The 19,211-nt window shown below is 41.4% G+C and overlaps 1 protein-coding gene across 4 annotated transcripts in view; it reads left to right on the forward strand.

Moving 5' to 3' along the window:
• The window catches only part of ZMYND11 (zinc finger MYND-type containing 11), a 99,447-nt gene that overhangs the window by 64,559 nt on the left and 15,677 nt on the right, over nucleotides 1–19,211 (forward strand). Inside the window, exons 4-8 of one of the 4 annotated variants that reach the window (XM_026052992.1) lie at nucleotides 5,921–5,965; nucleotides 8,596–8,757; nucleotides 15,895–15,972; nucleotides 16,378–16,470; nucleotides 17,931–18,018. In XM_026052992.1, the coding sequence (XP_025908777.1) occupies nucleotides 5,921–5,965; nucleotides 8,596–8,757; nucleotides 15,895–15,972; nucleotides 16,378–16,470; nucleotides 17,931–18,018 (466 nt within the window). The remainder of the gene's footprint in view (nucleotides 1–5,920; nucleotides 5,966–8,595; nucleotides 8,758–15,894; nucleotides 15,973–16,377; nucleotides 16,471–17,930; nucleotides 18,019–19,211) is intronic. The other 3 variants (XM_026052994.1, XM_026052993.1, XM_026052995.1) reach the window with 3 other exon arrangements.

Consider the following 19,211-nt stretch of genomic DNA (forward strand, 5'->3'; position numbering starts at 1 on the left):
CTGGTCACTGAGGGTTGGCTGACAGCAGAAACTGCCAGCCCCTCCTGCAGCACAGGGGTAGGGGAGGGAAGTGGCAGATTTAAGCTCTGTGTGTAGGGACTTAAAGGGCTGGTTCAGGTAAAAAGGTTTGAATGGTGTGAGGGAGCCACGTGTGCAGAAATGACAATCTATAAAAATAGCGCAAAATCTTGAGGAAAGAGTAGTGCCAGAAAAGCCAGGTAAGTGTATTCTAGAAAAGTGTATTCTAAGAAGTGTATTTCCAGAAAAGGAAAGGGGAGAGAGAAACATTTTGTACACAGTGTTAGAAATGCAGTGAAGAATTGGTTTCTTTCTGGTCTAGATTCATCCACTAAAACCATCACATTAGTAATATGAAGATGAAAGGCTTTGCACTTTCACTGCATCACTGATTTCTCTCCGTAATGAAGAATCACCTACAGAACTTCTCTTGTGTCAGCCTTGGTGAAAACTGCTGACATTAATAGAAGAAGTGAATCCAGATCCTGAAAGGGATTTTCATTGGAAACTATTTTCATGTTCTAGCATCCCAAATGAGAAAGCTTGTATTGTCTTACCTCAAATGCTGTGTATTGGTGCTACCCAACCACGATCTGCTTGGGCCAGAGGGGATGAAACTCTGTTTTATTCCATTTGCTTCAACAACGCAGCTCGTAGGACAAGCATAAAGGGATCATCGTCTTGGCTGCTTGGGGTGCTACTGCCCTTCTAGAAAAATGTTTCAGTGCAGCACGTTTGGGAGGTGGAGTTTGGCTCTGAACTTTGGAGCCAGTCATCCCCTTGAATTGCCCAGAGCAGGACTACAAGATAGGAAAGAGAACAAAAGAGAATGAAACCTGTGCTGAGAGGCATCCTGAGAAGACTTCGGTGGCTCCTACCACAAACAGAAGACTTCTGAGACCAAGTGGCAATAAATTAATTAGACAGACTTGGGCTTGCAGACTAAACAAAAGCCAAGAGTGTTCTGAGAGGCTGTTGAATTTACTGAAGAACTGGAGTCTTCTTGCAGCAGTGCATCTGAGGAGGAAGCAGTTATCAGCTAGGGCAATGGGAACGGGTTATCGTGAGCCCACGAAGATGCCTCTGTGTTTAGTATGCATTATGGAGAAAGAGATTCTGATCTCTGTCTTGAGAGGTAGTTTTGTGTTGGTTCTTTTTAGAGTAAAATGGATTTCTAAAGTGAGTAAAGTTGGAAATAATAGAAAAAAAAACAGTAGTTAATTGCTGAGATTATTAAAATCTAGATAAGTATAAGTACCTGAAGTCTAAGCAAGATGATTAGGTAGTTGTGAGGACCTGTTTGGATTTGTTTGGCACAGTGTTTGAGGAATGAGTATCCACAAAGTGTGCCACAAAGCCCTTTTTTAATCCATTTTAAAACCAAAGCCGAGGTGTGCCTGCTTGAGCAGGAAGGTTGGACTAGATGATCTCTAGAGGTCCCTTCCAACCTTGAATATTCTGTGATTCTGTAAAGGGGAGGTTCTGTAAAGGCAGCTGATTTGCAGTGGACAGATGTCTATAAAAAAACACAGATCATCATAGCTACCTGCAGTGATAATTATCTGGAAAAGTGAAGAGAAAATACAGTGAAACAGCCTGTGGATTGTGGCTGTGAAATCGTTTTGGCTTTGAAGGAGACGTGGGTGCCTGTTTGTACGCAGAGTACTTGTGATGAACCAAGGCAGTACAAAGAAAGTAGATGCAAAGTAGGAGGCAATGTATCTAGTAAATACTTGTATACACGAAAACTCCTGAGAACAAAATGAACTTATTTTGATGTTGAACTTACTCCGCTGCATCATCCTAACCTTAAATGTAAAGCATATGATGATCTAAATTTCATCATTTTAAAGCAATCATCCTGCTTCAATACGGATCCTGTACAGCAGCGATAAAAGGAGATACTTCATTAAACAGCTAGTTCATCATTTACCTGCTGCAAAGATAAAATAAATCCTGCGAGCCGTCAAGGTATTAATCATACTTTCCCCAGTTCTTGAGCCTAACCCATCACTCTGACAAGGAAGAGATGAAAGCAGATTCAGCGGCTGCAGAAAACAGGCTCAGAGGAGGCTTCGTGCTCGGCAGCCGGTGGGGGCAGCTGGGGATGTTGCAGGACCAGGAGGAGGCACCGCTGGAGCCGGAGGACTCTCCTCGCAGCGGGATGGGGCTCTGCCAGGAGCGCTCGGGAAGGCGCTGGCAGGGAGAGCTCCACAGCACGTTGCCTTCCTCACACCCACTGGTATTTGTCACGCTGGTATTTCGTGCACGCTCCCAGGTGAGTAAATCCAGATACACCTGCTGGCAGTCCCTGCTAAGGTGAAGACTTCTTAGTGGCTGCGGAACCCAGGGAGGCGCAGCCTGTGTTAATGAAGCAGCACCCAGGGCACCAGGTAGCTGGGAATCTTCCCCTGGAAAGAGGAGCAACTGGCCAAGTTCCCCAGCAACAGCCAAGCCCTGTGAAATGGCAAGTTACTTGAAGTTTAGTGCTGCAGAAACACGATGGAGCTGAGGAAGGGGAAGTGTTTCAAACCTAAGCACCATTCAGCATTTCCAGGTTTGTTAAGGGCTTTAGCAGGCACTCACGTGTGAGTTGGTTAAATACTGCCTTTGAACAGGGCACAGGTTCTGGTACTCATGTTTTGATGAGTAGGCAAAGAGCTCAAGTATGCAGTAGCTATTTACAGCAAATCTGTGAGGAAGAATCATTTCCTTCCTTTGAGGAAGAATCATTTCCTTCCTTTTTTTAATATATATATCAGAGGAAAAGGCAGTGCATCCCTGTAGTGGTTCATCACGTCTGCGAAACATGGAGACTGAAAAAACGCACTGCAAATTTTTAACACCCGTAGTTTAAGTTCATACCTAGTCCCGAAAGCTTTAGCAGGAACCAACATACTTGAAAAAAAAAATAGAAAGGAACTGATTGCTTAAGAAGGAACAATGCACTTAGAAATAATAGGTGCCAATTTCTTCTCTTGCATTTTTTGTGGTGAATGGGTACATAGGTTTTTGGGGCATCTTTCAAAGAGGACGTAGATACATGAAAAGGTCCAGTGGAGTAGACCTGTCCACATGTAGACAGTGGACATGTCTACATGTAGGCAGTAGAGCAGAATGCAGCATCACTTCTCGCTTTCTTGATAAAGGCTTTCCATTTACAGCAGGGAAATTTAGAATGTGAAAGATTAAGTACAAAAGATTGGGGCTTGCTTCCTATCTGCAGATGATCACAGAGGCAGGTTGCAAAATCTGAAGCAAAATGCAAGACTTGAAACAGGAGCATCACATCCTTGCGGGAGGCCTTTCTCTTGATGTGTTTGTCTGCTCTATACAGTCACTGGTAGTTGACTTTTGTTGGATTCCCCTGACTTGGAAGAGTTACTGAAAACCAACTAAGATTTGAACTGTAGAACCCAAATTGCTGAGAGTCTGCATCTGAAGGACTGAAGAGAATCAGTGGGCAAAACTGAAAGAACTCTGAGGATAAAGCTGATGGAGGTGAAAAAGGAAAGGGAAAGAAGGGTTCCTTATGTCTGCTGAGGAAAGTGAATCCAGAACATTTGCCTCAGGAATGACATGTTTAAATCTGGCAATGCCTGTTTACTTTAGATTTCAGAGACAAGAGAAAGGAATATTAGGAATTCATTGATTGAGAGCCTTTTGAGTTTTCTAAAGGTTAACCAATAGTCAGGAAGATTCCAATAGAATTGAGGTTCATGATGTGAAAACGTCTTCGAAGAAATACACCGTTTAGTTTGTCCTCTGTAAATGACTTCTTTTTACTGGCATGGGTCTTGTTGCCCTTCTAGATGCCAGTATTGTGATGAACTGGGAGAAAGGGTTGCTGTGGTGAAGTATGGGTCAAATTTAACTGTGCACCTGACAATACTCTTAATTTAGACTAAATATGAAAAAACTGTTCAGTCTTTAATGTATGAGCTAGCTGGAACTGCAAGAATTTTTGAAAATCCAGGCCATCTACTCTCCTGGTTATGAGCTTGCGCACAGGTGGGTATGAATGAAAACCCAGTGGTCTGGATGAGGCTCGAGGGAGCTGCGGGTGCATGTGTGTGGATGGAAGCTGCAGAGAAGCACGGCAGCAGCACGTAGGTAAGCAGCGAAGAAACTTGGGAAAAGCACTTGGAACAGCACACCCGGGGAAAAAAAAAAAAAAAAAAAAAAAGCTAAGGAGAGTGCTCTGGGACAAAGGGCCACAGAGAAAAAAGCTTGGAATGAGGAGCTCCGTGGAAAATGCCTTCCTTCATTTGCATCATATTGGATTTAGGACAACAGGACTGTATGTATGTTGTTCTGTTATTCATAAATAAACGTAATTGCACCAGAGAACTAACGGACTTACAATGGTTTTTCCCATCCATTTTTTTTTTAGCTTACTGATTGGGTCCAAGGATATCTGTAATTTGAATGGTTCGGGAAATGTAGCACAACAGTATGAAATGGGCAAATATCCACACAGGGGAATTTCATGAATAGAGTTTTGCCTTTTTTCCCTTCCCTTTTCCTCTCTCCACTTGATAGTAGAGTGGCTTATTTCCGAGTATCTGGGCTACCAGTAAGGCACTTGGAGAAAACAGATGAACAGGTAAGAAATTAGCTATGTTAATGGAATATGCACTACAAAAGAGCAAACTGGCCTTTTAGACGAAGTCTGAGAACAGAACTTATATTGTTTTCTTGTGCTATGACTACATATAATTTATAGGAAAATAAAAAAAATGATATGTTTTTACATGTTGGTTTTCTTTTGCAGTAATTGTGGGCTTGCTAAGGTATGGAACTGACCTAATAGTTGTAATTGTGACCTCTAAGTAATTATTAATTTTGCTGTCAGTATGTACTTCACATTTCTTACTTAATGGTATGCTAATTGTACAGCAGAATGTCACATTCTCCAACATACAGATTCCCGATTTCAATTATCGCTAAGTAAATCTCCATTACTAATGAGTAAGCATTTCTTTTCCATGTGCATTTGCATTATAATGGACATTTTCTTTATGCACTAATTTTTTTTTCTATTTTTTTCAACAACTCTATGCTTTATTTTGCAGCAGAGGCTACGAGATGATGAATCACTCTGTTCTGTTGGGGTTTATGTGTATTTAAATTGTCAAATGCTCTAGATAGCCTGACATTTTTCTGTCCTGTGTTATTTTCCTGTAGTTCCAGAATAAATGTATGTATTTGCTTTATGACAACAAAACCTACTTAAGACAAATGCCTAAAAAGTAAGCTAACCTGTCTGTCGTGAGTTCAGCTGTATTTGGAAAACTGTTGCGCTGTTTCATTCATGTCGCTGAGCAATCTCACCTGCTTTTCCTTGTGTCAGTGCGAAGTGACCTTTATGATCCAATGTTTGTGTGATCCAAATCTAAGGAATGAGTGACTGCATGTGACCCGTGTCCCAGCAGGATCCCTCTGTGCCCGGTAGAGCGTAGCTCCCGGGCTACTAAAAACAGCCCCCTAAAATATATATTGGCTGCCCGTTAATGCATAGATCTGCGAGTATGAAGTATGGCCCCGGGAAGAGCCTCCCAGAGCTGTTCTTGTATCAAAGAACGGGCCCTAATTAATTATCACTAATATTCCCGAGGCTTTCCGAGCTGGCCCGGTGGTGGGTGTGTGTGTGGGGAAGAAGATGGGAGCTGGGTCTTTGATAATGTAAGTACATGGGGTGTTGTTTGCTAGAAACAAAATGTGGTGAAACCTGTAGGTAGCATTGCAGAGCTGCAGGAGGAAATGTTTGCAAGCAGATGTTAGAAGTAACCGAATGATTTCCTGCTCACTGTGCATGAATTCTTTCTAGCCTTGTGTATATCCTGATAATCGGATGGATTACAGTATAGATACAAAGTTTGTTTTGTTTTTATTTTGAAAGGCCTACGGTATGCAGCCTTTTTCCCAGACAGCAGCAAAAAACAAGGTGAACAATTTTTGCACTATGTGGTTTTGAATTCTGTCATATTTCCTATTACGTTTCTGTCTTCCATTAGGATAGCTTAGTTTGCTCTATTAACCACCACCATCATCCATATATATCACTTCCAATTCTGAGTTTAGTCTGCATTATGTCTGTACGTAGTTTGATGATTTTTTCTCTCTCCTTGGGGGCTGGAAGTGGCTGCTCACATGTTACAGTTCGAGATGTGGTTACAATGGTTGCCCTTTAATCAGTCATTTTTGGAGGGGCTGATGACACCTGGTGGTGCATTTTGCAAATGCAGATTTAACCCTGTTTGCAGACAGCGATTTTTTTACATGTCCTTAGCCAGCAAACTGGCAGTCAGTCAGAGCTATTTAAACGAATCTGATCTCCTGCATGAAAAAAAAAGATATAATGCATTGGAAACATATTCTCCTCCCATTCAAACTTACATAAACTAAAAGAAGTAATCGCATTTCCCGGCCGTCGGAGCAAAGTTGTGCCTCTGACCTTGCTACTGACGTCAATAGCGTAGCGTTCACAAGAGCCATGTGCCTTTTTTATTTTGCCTATTAAACTTTACAAAGATCTTGCATAAAATGAATGTTTAATATATACTTATACACTAAATATACTGCATTAAACTGAAAATCCTTTCTAGGAAAAATCAAGATGATTGGAAAAATGATGTATTCAAAATCCTGCAGTGGGATTACTGGGGGAAGCTTTTTTTCTGGTGTTTTGTTTGAATGTGATGATTTCTGGCTTGAGTGTGTGATTTTTCTTGCCAGCGAATATATTTTCTTATGTTTATGAAAGTCCACATTCATTTGCCAGTATTCCCAACAGTGGAATATCTGGGATACCAATAAGTACCTACTACAAATAATCATGAAAAATCCTGATTGTGTCACAAAATGCCACAGGAGCCAGGATCTATTGGGCTCTTTGCCATTTGATTTTTATCTAGAAAAATCTTTAATCAAAACTATTTTTTTTCCTCTTGCTTAATTGGCCCCTTTACTACTATGTGATTTTTGCCTGTTTATTTCAGAAATAAGACCAGTGTTACACTAAATACAAAAGATGTTTTAGGGAATGTTTTATCCTACTTTTTTCTGTATATAGGCAAATCAGACACAGCTACAATGCAGTATCTTTAGTTGTTTCTAAAATGTTGTGAAGAAAGGACTCCAAAGTGTACAGCCACTGAACTGTGTGGAAGGGGAAGGATTTGGGGAAATATGAATGTACTCTATATAAACAAATTAGGTGATACTATAATGCCATGTTAAGATAGACAGTATTGAAAACTTAAATGACAAAAAACGATACAAGAGACAAATTATTTTGTTAAGCTGAACAAGAGAGCAAGGGAAAGTTATGAGTTCAAAACTCTTTAAGTCTTTATTTTATTTCTGAAATTACTGCCCCAGCAGCCCAACATTTGATGTGTGTGAGCTTTAGTGTAGGAAATAGGGCTTGAGGCTCTCCTGGTTTCTCGGGGGGCTCTGACCAGATGAGCTATGTGCCCAACAGGGCTGCTCCTCAGCACCCCGAGATGCTCCCCTGGGAGAGGCCTCTCACACGAGGAGCTGAGTGACACTAGTTTCCCAGGCATGGGAAAATGGGATCAAACAACTGCCAGTCCCAGTTCTTGCTGGCAATTGCTTGCCCCAACTCCACACACTGAGGTTAAATAGAGCTTAATGAGATTTTTAGCAAGATAATTTATTAGGCAATATTTTTTTTCCAGAGAGTTGAACCCATTGAAAAATGGCATTTGCCTTTAAAAGGAATTGGGAGTTATATCTGAGATGGGACAGTTATTTGTCTTCTAAGTGTAGGGAAGAATGTGGCATTTCAGATAACAAGCATAAACATGTAAGGGTGGCCACTGGCAATTCTGTTGTTTTTAGTATCATAGAGTCCTACAGCAAAATTCTGCCTCCAAATTGCATGCATGCTGCTCTCGTTTACTACAGTAAAGATAGTGCACATGTTTCAAAGGTCAGAATTTGGCCGTTGGGCCTCAATTTTCAGGAAAGAGGGCATTAAAGACATCTGTGCATCAACAGACCCATATTCTTTGTCTTCTAGAGAACATTTCAGGAATAATCCTAGTACAGTGCAAGTGAAACATTTTCTATTTTTTAAATTGCATTGAGATTGCTTAGCAGAGACGTTTCTTGCAGTAGTAGGTTCCTGATTTCATTTATTCCTTGTAAATCAACACTTTGATGTGGAAAAGTTGTCAGGGTAAAAACTGGAAGTGACCACCCTTGCTTGGGTAGTCTGAAACAGAGAGGACAACATCAGTGTTTTACACACAGGTAGAAAACTAAGCCACTTATCATTGTGGACAGAGCTCACATTTGGAATTATGTTACTAATCAGACACGTAAAAAAAATAAAAGTTGGCCTTCATATTCTATGGCAGGTAGTGTGTATTAAATTGCTGAAGATTTTTTAAACATGTAGGTTTTCCCCTGCTTTTTTTAAACATTATACCCTTCTTAAAATGTTTATAATGTCTAATTGCTGCTGGATTTCAAGACATATCAATTTTGTTCTTAGTTCCTGCAGATTTTGACAGAATATCATACCAAAATATTTTGTATTTTTTGTAGGACTGGGAAACAGAAAATCATGACTGGTATTGTTTTGAATGCCATTTGCCTGGAGAGGTGTTGATATGTGACCTGTGTTTTCGTGTGTATCATTCCAAGTGTTTGTCTGATGAGTTCAGGCTTAGAGACAGCAGTAGTCACTGGCAGTGCCCAGTTTGCAGGGTGAGTACCTACGAGCTTTCACGTGCTGATTAGAGGATTGATATTCGTTAATAGTTTCATTAAGGTGTCCAGATGGTCTGGCCAGGTTAATGGGGAAAGAACTGCTTATTGCAACGTTGGTACATGCCCAGAGCATCTGCACAAAGATACCAGAGTAATGTGCATGTAGTGGACAGCCTTTTTTTTTTAAGACTCCAGCAAGTTTTACTTATGCATTTGAAAGCACACAGTATACTGTGTGGGCATATGTGTGTATGTATGTATGCAATGTGTGAATGCAGTATATTGTAGAAATCTTCAACAGGAGTAAACAAATTGTTGTGCAAGATGCTACTGTTTTTTTTTAATCTTAACATCATTTTCAATGGAGTTAACTTTTTTGAATGTGTCTATATTTTGATGACTGCATTCTTACTATCTTTCAAATCATATCATACATTATAAAACTATAGTCATGTTACTGTCCAGGGCAGTATCTAAAAATAAGGGTGAAATCCTACTTCTCATTTACTTCCATGATTTTCTATTGGCATCAAATAGGCCAATATGGACTTCACCTATAGTTTTTATATTGCTTTTCCTTCAAAATTGCTATTCTTATATGAGTATGATAGACAGCAAAGAGTATCTTTTATATAGGCTACAGGAATGAGCAGGTATGTTGCCTACATGTCAGTAGAAGACTGAACATCCAAGTCATGTCAGTGTCTCCCACCACCTGGCCTTAATCTAGAGGATGCATTTCCTTACCGTTATCTGTGTGCAACCTCTCAGTCTTCTCTAAGTGGAGGGAATGGTTGATATGATGGTTCAAGGTGAAATAATATTGGTGTAGACAGGCAAGAGAACTCAGCCAGTTGCACTGCAGCCTTGGCTTGCTGAAGGGAGAGGAAATTCCCGTGCTGAAAGCTTAGCTGGGGATGTGGAGCAGACTGACCTTCAGATGATCTGTGCTGCAGGGAATGTAAGGGTGCAGATGCTGCCGAGATAGAGTTTTGGAAAACGCATGGGTTGTTTTGTTTCAAAGCAGCTCTTCCCGATAGCTGTCACCTCAGAGCTTTGGGAAAAGCTGGCATCTTCTCTTGCAAATTCAGAGGAAAAGGAAGGAATTTAGGAAAAGGGCAAGGACGTAGAGCCTGCCTAGAGGAAGCCAAGAAGAATGAGAAAGATGTGGCAGGGAAAGACAGTTGGGAATTAGAAGAGGGAATATATCTCCTTGTATCAAATTGCTGGCCATTTAATCCAGGGCTCAGTGTTCCCTCTGTCCAGAACAAAGCATGACATTGTTGAATTGCTTTTAGATTTGTAGATAGGTCTTTTTAATCGCTGATTCTTATAATGAGTATGGATTGTTCTAATAGTTAAAATGAGATAAACTAGATCCAGTCTCCGCTGTTGTCTGGAAAGGATTTTAAGTGACACCTGGGGAGAGGAGGGATGTGAATGTGATTTCAGGTGCACGTGGTGCTCTGGCTGTTGTCCCTGGAGGAGCTCGATTGCTGCGCGCTGTGTACGCAGCTGTGCAGGGCAGGCAGCGTGGAGATCAGTGTGGCTTTCATCCTGGGGCCTTGCAGTCTTTATGACAATGATATTAAACAAGTATTCTTCAGTCATTGAAAAAAAAGTTATGAAGCACAGACTTGATCCACATGCAATATGCACTTTTGCATATTGGTCACCTTTTTCTTATTTATTAATTTAGAAAAGTCTTAAAAGGAGCTTTTTGAGGCTTAATTTCCAGACCCAAAGATCTCTGGCTTGTCCAGTGCCTTAGAAGATGGTCAGAAAATATGGTATACTCCAAATTTTGTCATTTTGAATGCATCCCTTTCACCCCTGTGAAAGATGCCCTGTGCTGGCATCTCCTTGTTTCCTTGTGATAAATCAAACTCACTTCGAGGCCTGATACTCCAGACTTGACTGGGGTGGTTTATCAGGTAGACATGGGAATTGCCATCCTCGGTTGAGGTTCCAGTGAGGTTCTGCAGTTTCCTCCCACCTCCACGAACTGACTGGCCCAATTTGATTTTAAAAGAGATAGAGAAATTTGTATTCAAAAAATACGATGGCTTAGGGAGTCCTGGCTGATATCCAGAGGACATAACAAAGCTTAACCATCTTGCCTAAGGGCAATGGGATTTACTTTGTATTATCAGCAATAAATATGTATGTTGCAGCAAAGTAATGGCTGGGACAAAGAGCTACATTATCTTTCCATGCTTTGCCCTTCTAACTGTGCATAGCACTTTCACCTAGGGATCTCAGAGCTCTTACAAAGGTGAATCAGAAGTGTATTTGAAGTCTAATATGCTGGCTTAGATATTCAAAGAACACTTAACTCTTGGGTACAGATCCCTTCACTCTTGGGTGCCGGTCCCTCCGTAACACTGGCAAGGTCAACAAGCCTTTGGATTATTCACTTCACAATTGCTGGTTGTGCTGGTTCAGTCAACCTGGGCGGCTTTATCTTGCACACTTGACTACTTAGAAGCATTTTTCAAAGGACATGGCCAAGGATTTTTCATAACTTTAAAATATTTTTCCTCCCATAACACTTGTGGAAACCCTGATCTGAACTCTGTGTCCCTGCTGGCATTTTCTCCACTGCATCCATAAGCACAAATGTCCAGCTCTTGGTTTGCCCCCTTTTTTAAAAAAAAAAAAAATATATATATATATATATAAAAATAAGTAACTTTGCAGTACCAATCTGAACCAGTTGGAATATTTTGCATCCTGCATAGCTCTCATGGGACACAGAGTCAAGTAAAGTTCACTTCCAACCGTGATGCAGTGTTTGTCACTGACTGCTGACTAATCATAAGCCTAAGTAAAATAAATGTATGTCGTCAGCCAAATTCCTGGTAGACAAGGAAGGACTCGGCATCAAAAGGATTGAATTTGCCTTTTCCCACTACTTCAGTGTTCTGTTCAGAACAGGGTTAGTGCCCTGGGACTCTGAGGGTCTCAGGGGTCTTGTACATTTGTTACTACTCTTTCGGTAGATAACAGGAGGAAATTAATTTCCTCCATCTGTTAATTTAGCATAAAAACTGCAGCAAACACTGCAAAAATACTCTTTTTGTTTGTTTGATTGATTATAGAAAAATACAAATCAACAAAAATACATGGATTTTATGGAATAAAGTTGGTCACATTTTGGGAGTTCAACTACCATTATTTTTTTTTAATTGATTTTTAAAGTAACTTTATAGAAAGGTAAAACTACATATGGTACCATATAGATTGTCCCAGAGGGTTATATTTGATCAGCAGTGCAAAAACAGCCCTTCAGACGGCCCCCCTGTACCTCTAGTTGGATTTTGGTACAGTCTTCTGGTCAGTCCTGGGTCTTCCCTGCATGTGCTCCACAAGGATTGACACCCCGTTTACCTGCCACGAGGGGTGGTGGAATATTTCTGCATTATATATATGAGCATGCAGTAAGGTTTAGAGATATTAAGTGCCGTGCTGATGAGTATTCTATTAATAGGCCATTTCCAAGTTCTGGTACTGAGCGAGGCATTTCGTAGGATACGTAAAAATACTTGTGCCTGCAGCTTGCCCTCAGCGTCAGACATAACGTGACAGGCGAGCGTGACCGCAGAGGAGAGCTCAGAGGTGCAGGGAAATGGAGGTTACTGGAATGAAGTAACTGAAATAATGGATTTAGGAGAGTCTTAGGTACTAACTGTCCATCAAGGTTGCTTTGGTTAATATAAAAGACAAGCAAGGGAGAGAATATAGAGACTGCTGTTAGCTTGTTACTGGGGTATGAGGGAAAGGAATTTGCCCGCACCAATAAGGAAAACTGGGAAGCTTCCGTATCAATCTTTTCTGCCACCTTCTCTGCTCATGGGACTCAGTGGTACTGACAGGGCACTTCTGACTCAGAAGGTGCCCCCTGCACCCTGCAGAGAGAAACCAGCTCGGGTTCAGCCGTAGCCATTTCAGAAGTAGCTCAGGGGCTGAAAATCCCCCTGCCCGATGGAGCCGCGGGGGTTGCTGACGCCCCGTGTCCATCGTGAGGCGGGAACGGAGCAGCTCGGGGGCTGTGCACACATGCCAGACGGGTGGGAAACAGGGAAAAGGGCATTGGTTGGCAGGACACTGCAGGGGAGACGGTTTGCATGGAGCACATGTAACTGAAATGCTGCGAGTTAGCAGCTTGCTGGCACTAACACTTGGCATTTCATAGATGTACACTTTATAGCTGAGCCCTTTTTGGAAGTATCTCTCACCGCTGCTCTCTTTGGATAGCTCATAAAGTCTTGTAAAGGTTCCTGGCATTATGAACATTATGAACACATCAGAATTGCTAAATAAGTCTCACCTGCGCTGTGCAATATATTGCAGCCCTCTTGAACAGCTAAGCAGCGTTAACCTGGAAAATCTAATACAAACAGCATCCAAATCCAACCTGGAGGTACCAGCTTACAAGAATTAGATGTGCTTCAGAGAATAAAACAAATACAAGTATTGCCTGCACCTGCAAGTAAATTAGTCTGGAGTCTTAGCCTTGCTCCGACGTGCATCCTGTCCTCTGGGCCAATGCTTCCCATGCTCTCCAGTTAACCTTGCATCGGAGCAGAAGGGTTGCAGATTTCTCTTAAGACTTAGGAACCATCCTGTAGTAAGGTGCAGTGTCCTACAAGCTGGACTCCTGCAGGTGTAAGTGCCTGGTGTCTGTAGGACCTGGATGGAAGCTCAATAGTCTTTTCCTAAGAAACTTGCTATGTGAACAGGGGTTGTAGTATCCTATCTTAGTAGATCTTTTCACTTTTATAAATTCACGGTTTACCATCATTGTTTTCCCTTCCTCCAAAAGAGGAAATTAAAAGGCCTAATTTATTTATAATTTATCACTCTGACTATGAAGGGGCCCTAAAGCAGCTATATTTTTTTGTGTCAGTGTTATAATTAGATTTTATGAAAATCATATCCTGTATTGAATATTATCCATTTTCTTGCTTTATATGACTCTAATTTGACATCTCTGAGAACACTATAAAACTTTAAAATATTTAGTAGGTTTTTTTTTTTTAAATACATCTTTTCCATCGTAGCTTCCAAACAACACTTAAGTGGTGCCTGCTAAAGGGCTCTTATTTCTTGAAAAGTGAATGAGGTGGCTTGATTCCCACTTGATTTCTAAAGAGTGAGAAGCCTTCCCATTAAAAGACATTTTTCTTACTTTGCTTTCCTAAGTTCACTGCTTGTTGACATTTCGTAGAGGAACCTGGAGATCCATTTTTTCCTAAAATAAGTCAATTTAGTGACCTGGAGTAAAAGTGAGAAGTTGAAGTTTGCCTGAAGTTAATTATATCATCTCCATAGGTGCTTAGATTATATTAATTGCTGACATAGGTCATGATACAGCGCAGCTCCTCTATCCTTTATTAGAACCTGAGGAGAAGACTGTAAACTGTCTGTCCTAAACGCAGCCTCCTAGAAACTATCCTGCTTACCAGGGCACAGTAAAAAATGTTTATGTGAACTCAGAGATCCTTCCAGCAGGTGATGAATCCAGAACCACGTTACAGTAGGAGGTGTGGAAGGACTCCTCTCTGCAGCTGAATTTTATTGTGTCCTGAAGAGTCCGAGCCCGCTGAAGGGCTGTGTTCAAGGCAGCAGACGTCACTGCGCTGCCTGCAATCGCAGAGGGAGAGCAGCAAGGTGATAGAGCAGTGGGTTTGGGGCACACGTGGGTTTCTGAGCAGCAGCTCACGCAAAACTGAGCATGGGAAATGAAGCAGAAGTCACATTCTCGTGGCAGACGAGGTCGAACAGGGAGATACAGAAGGTGTTTCACAAATACAGCCCAGAAACCTTCCCAGAGTAGAATTCTTATTTTGGGATTTGGTAGGGAGATCTGGCAACTGTTAACAAATATGACGTGAAAATAACATTTAAATGGGTTATTAATCTCAGAAGGGCGCTTTCTGCAGGCCTAGATTTGTCGGGCAGTGGCAGTGACCTGCCGGGCGAGGGGGTTTGTGAACACTGCAGTGTCTTCCATGTGCAGACAAATAGAAATGTTTCAGCACAGTTTTGCTGTCCACGCTGTTAAGCAGTGAAATAAACACCTCCATCTATAGTGCTGTGAGCAAGTTTGATTTCATTTAAGCTGGAGGTAATAAGTAAGGGCCAATACGGGATTGCCAGTGGCTTCAGCATCTTCCAGCAGGAATATAAGCTGAGTGGCTCCAATAAATTGTATGATTTTGTTTGTGGTGGTGGTGGTGGTTTTATTGTGTAATAGAGACTCTGATAAGTAAATATGTAGAAGTAACTGCTCTGTACATAACATATCTGCTCCCTCTACATATGGGACTCAACGTATCTGCTCCCTCAACATATATGACTTCCTCAGTCATATATGAATATTTTAGTAAAAATAAAGCACTTATAGCAAGGAATAGTTTCTGAGTTAGCTACCTGGTAGGAACTGGTGCTTTGGCTTCTTCTTGTGCACCTTAGTATTGCTGGCTGAGCAGCAACCCGCTGTGCAGCTGCGGGGAGCTCGCTGAAAGCTGCCAGAATTTGAAGGGGCGGGTGATAATGTGTAGGAGAAGTCTCCGTCCAAGATGAGGATTAAAAATTTGAGGCCATGAACTACTGAACAGACAGCGTGTTTTCCAAGATTTGGGTTAGATTTTGTGAGGGCAGAACCACAGAAAAACAGCAGCCACTGTATTTCCCGAGCAGTAAATGTGCTCCAAATTATTACTAGCTAGAGCAGTCTTGTACCCGAGTTCATCCTAGATGGTGTCTGTTTGTCTAATAAGCACATAAATCATGTGAGTGCATGGCCAGGAGTATTTTTTTTAATCATTTTGTATTTTGAAGAAGATATTAATGCTTTGCTAATAAATAGACCATTAAATACATTGTAAAATGTTCCCTAATATGCCTTTCTTCGTTATTTTATTCTAATAAGACACTTTTACATGGGAAGTTTTGAAAACATATTATTGACCTACATGCAAATTAAAAGCAAGCCTAATCATCTGATATAATGTGATGCAAAGTTCTTTTTTTTCAAAAAATACTGTGATACAGAGAAAAATGTTGATGAATGAATTTTGAAATGAAATTTAATAATAATAATGATATGACACTCCTTGTCTTTAACAGAGTATCAAGAAGAAAAACACAAGTAAACAGGAGATGAGCACATACCTGCGATTCATAGTGTCTCGTATGAAGGAGCGGGTGAGTTAGAAACGGGAAGGTCATGGAAGCGCTGGGGCATGTGGCAGCTGTGCTTGGCCATGTGTGGCTGTGCAGGGAAGGGGGCAAGGCAGGGGCTTGCTCTGCTTCCCCTGTCACAAGTGGTTTGGGTATCTCAGCACACGCTTATCATGCCTCGTTGTTCACATCAGTCATCATTCTGGCAGGAGCAGTTTATCCCGTGGGCCCGTGTCTCCTTGGAAATGGGTATTTTGCAGGTTTCGGACATGAGAAGCTGGTGCCCCTGTGGCTGTTCACCTGGTTGTCATTGCAGGTGTCCAGGGCAGAATCTAGAATGCTCCAAGCTATTGCCTTTTTTAAATATTTCATTTGCATTTTAAGCAGAATGTCAATACAATAACTTTCACTGTCTCATGGTCCTTTCAGGCTATAGACCTAAACAAGAAAGGGAAGGACAACAAGCACCCCATGTATAGGAGGCTGGTGCACTCAGCTGTTGATGTTCCTACCATACAGGAGGTAGAGTGACTTGCTTTCTAACTTTCACACTGCTTCTGATGGCTTTTTAACAGTGCAGGTAAACCTTAAGGGCTAAATCACAAATCCAGTGAGTCAAATCCATTTCTAGTCAGTATTTCAGCACTGTTTCCAGTATTGAATATGGGAGTTAAAATTTCAAACTTGTCTCTGTGAATAGGTAACCAAATAAAAACATTTTCAGTGTTGTCTGGTATTCAGACATGAAGTACCCTACCCTTAATTCCTTTTCACTAAGACTTTGACTAATGCCTCTGGCTAGTTGAAATTTTTAGGGAAAGTACCCTTGAAGTCATTGAATATGGACTTGAGTGCCTGTGTTTGCCTATCTAGCCAAATATGTTTGACCGTATTTCAATTTTAGTCATTAAGGCATTATGTAGATGTCAACTTCATAAACATCTGAATAATTCATAAAGAGTCAATCATTTTGTTGATGGCAAGAAAGCAAAACTCACTTAAAACATCTGTTTTGTGTTAACTATTTTAAAAATTAAGTACTAGTAAATATTTTGTCCTTTTTTTCTGAAGTGAAGGTCTGACCGTGACTCATGTAACTCAACTGCAGGTGACGAAAGTGAACAGCACATTCTTTTTCATGACTGCAACTGGATTGCTATAACATGTCATAATATTTGCCTTTTGCTATCACAGTTATTGACCCTTTTATAAATTATTATATTATTGAAACACATGGATAAACAATAGCTATATTAACAAACTTGGAGACGTCCAGTATTTGTCACTGTCCTGAAGTGGTGGCAACATCTAAAAATGCATCACGCCGCCTTCTCACTGTCACCTTCACCTACTCCCACACAAAGCCCTTTTGGCCTTGATAGCATGCCAGAAACCGATGATATTTTGTTTGCTGTGCAATTCTCATAGGTCCTCTTAACAGAGCACAAGTGAAAATACTGTATTCCTTATCAGAGAAAAGGCTGTAAAGAGAAAATGCACTTCATGGCTCCCTGCGAGCTTTGTTTGCCTTCATCAGAAAACAGTGCCTGTCAAGAGAAGATCCTGAAAGTAAAAAGGCAGTCAGCACTGATTTGAAACTAGCATGTGTTTTTGAAGGTTCAAAGTCTGCACCTCAGGGCATAGATCTTTATTTGTTCTGGGCATCATTATATTTCATTTATAGAGGGAAGTGAACACAGCTACTCCAGATCTACCCTGTTATAACTGAGAGGTTTTTTTTCGAGCTAATCAAACAGTAAAGCGCCTGTTTTACTTCTGGGCACGGCGTAAGTGGAGCAGCACAGCCCGTGTTGAGGTACTGACAGACATTGTCAGAGCTGTAAGTATTCCTCCAGTATGCAGGGGAGGCACTGACCGATCTGCCTTGCATAACCCAGATTTCAGAGAGAGCTTCTCTGCAGAAAGCAGATGCAGCCCTTCTTCAGCAGCATCTCCACAGTCCTCTGTTTTCTTTTGTGTAGAAAGTCAATGAAGGCAAGTACAGGAGTTACGAGGAGTTCAAAGCAGATGCTCAGCTGCTTCTACACAACACCGTGATTTTCTATGGAGGTAGAGTACCACATTTACTGCCCCTCTTTGATTTATCTTTGCCTGTCAAAAGTCACAAGTTTAGGAGTAAATTTGGCATTTCATAATGTCAAAGGTGGATAAGGGCAAGAGGGATCCCTAAAAAATCTAAGAAGCAGTTGCAAGAGAGCTTTGCCTGCCACAGGATCTGTGTTCTTTTCCACCTGCTATAAAACTATCTCCATTCTCTCTTGCTAAGCTTTCAGTAGGAATTTGCACCCTTTCCTATTTCCTCTGCAGCCTGTGTCATAAGTCAGTCCAGAAAGCAGATTTCTGCCAGGATACATATGTTGTTTTAAGGTGAAAAGAGGTCTGCTCTCTAATTTTCTGTGTCAGCAAAAGGACAGACACACACTTTTTTTCTCCCTTGTGGGCAATTATTTCCCAGATAGCAGCAACAAATAGAGCTATGGTCAGAAGAGGAATGCCTTGCTGGTGAAGTGTGGAGTTATGGCCATCAGAAAAAAAAGTAATAATGCTGATACCTACATTATAAAATTAACTAGATGCTACCAATTGCAGAGACCCACTGCAACACAAGGGGTTACTTAGAAAAAATCAATACAGAATTGTTTCAGAGCAGGTTGCTGGAAGGTGGGGAGTTGCAGGCAGTCAAGCAGGGCTATACCCGCCCTCTGTTTGAATTGCTGAGGTGATGCTTGTTGATGCACAAGGTTTGGGAGCTGAGACAGGACTTGAACACTGAGTGCATTAAGAGGGATTCTCCTTAAGCACTGAAGTACTACGTGGCTGTTTGGTGCTGTGGAACAATCCGATCGGAAGTGAAAACCACCACCAAAACACGTAGCCTACAGAAACTACAAGCAGGCTGAGTAACAAGGTTCTCCTCAGGCATTGTGTCATGCAGAACCTGGTTCTCCTACTGCAGACACAGCCCGGGCCTGGAGCAATGGGAGGAGGGAACATCAGCTCTGTTGGCAGCCTCAGGAAACCCAAGCTGCAGTTGGGAGGGAGAGGTGTGAATGTGCTAACAGAAATACACAGGAGCAGAGGGAACTGTCAAGCAGCACTTCAAGCAAAAAAAAAAATTATGTGATTTTACCTTTTTTGCTAGGAAGTGGTGATAGCAGAGGTGTGTTTTACGGCAGCTGCGGTGTATTACCAGGGTACTAGCAGAGAAAGAAATAGCAGATTCATATGAAGAGCAACCCTGT

Source organism: Nothoprocta perdicaria, unplaced genomic scaffold (genome assembly GCF_003342845.1).
Source record: "Nothoprocta perdicaria isolate Ctin4 unplaced genomic scaffold, notPer1 scaffold_95, whole genome shotgun sequence".
In the NCBI taxonomy this organism is placed as follows: domain Eukaryota; kingdom Metazoa; phylum Chordata; class Aves; order Tinamiformes; family Tinamidae; genus Nothoprocta; species Nothoprocta perdicaria.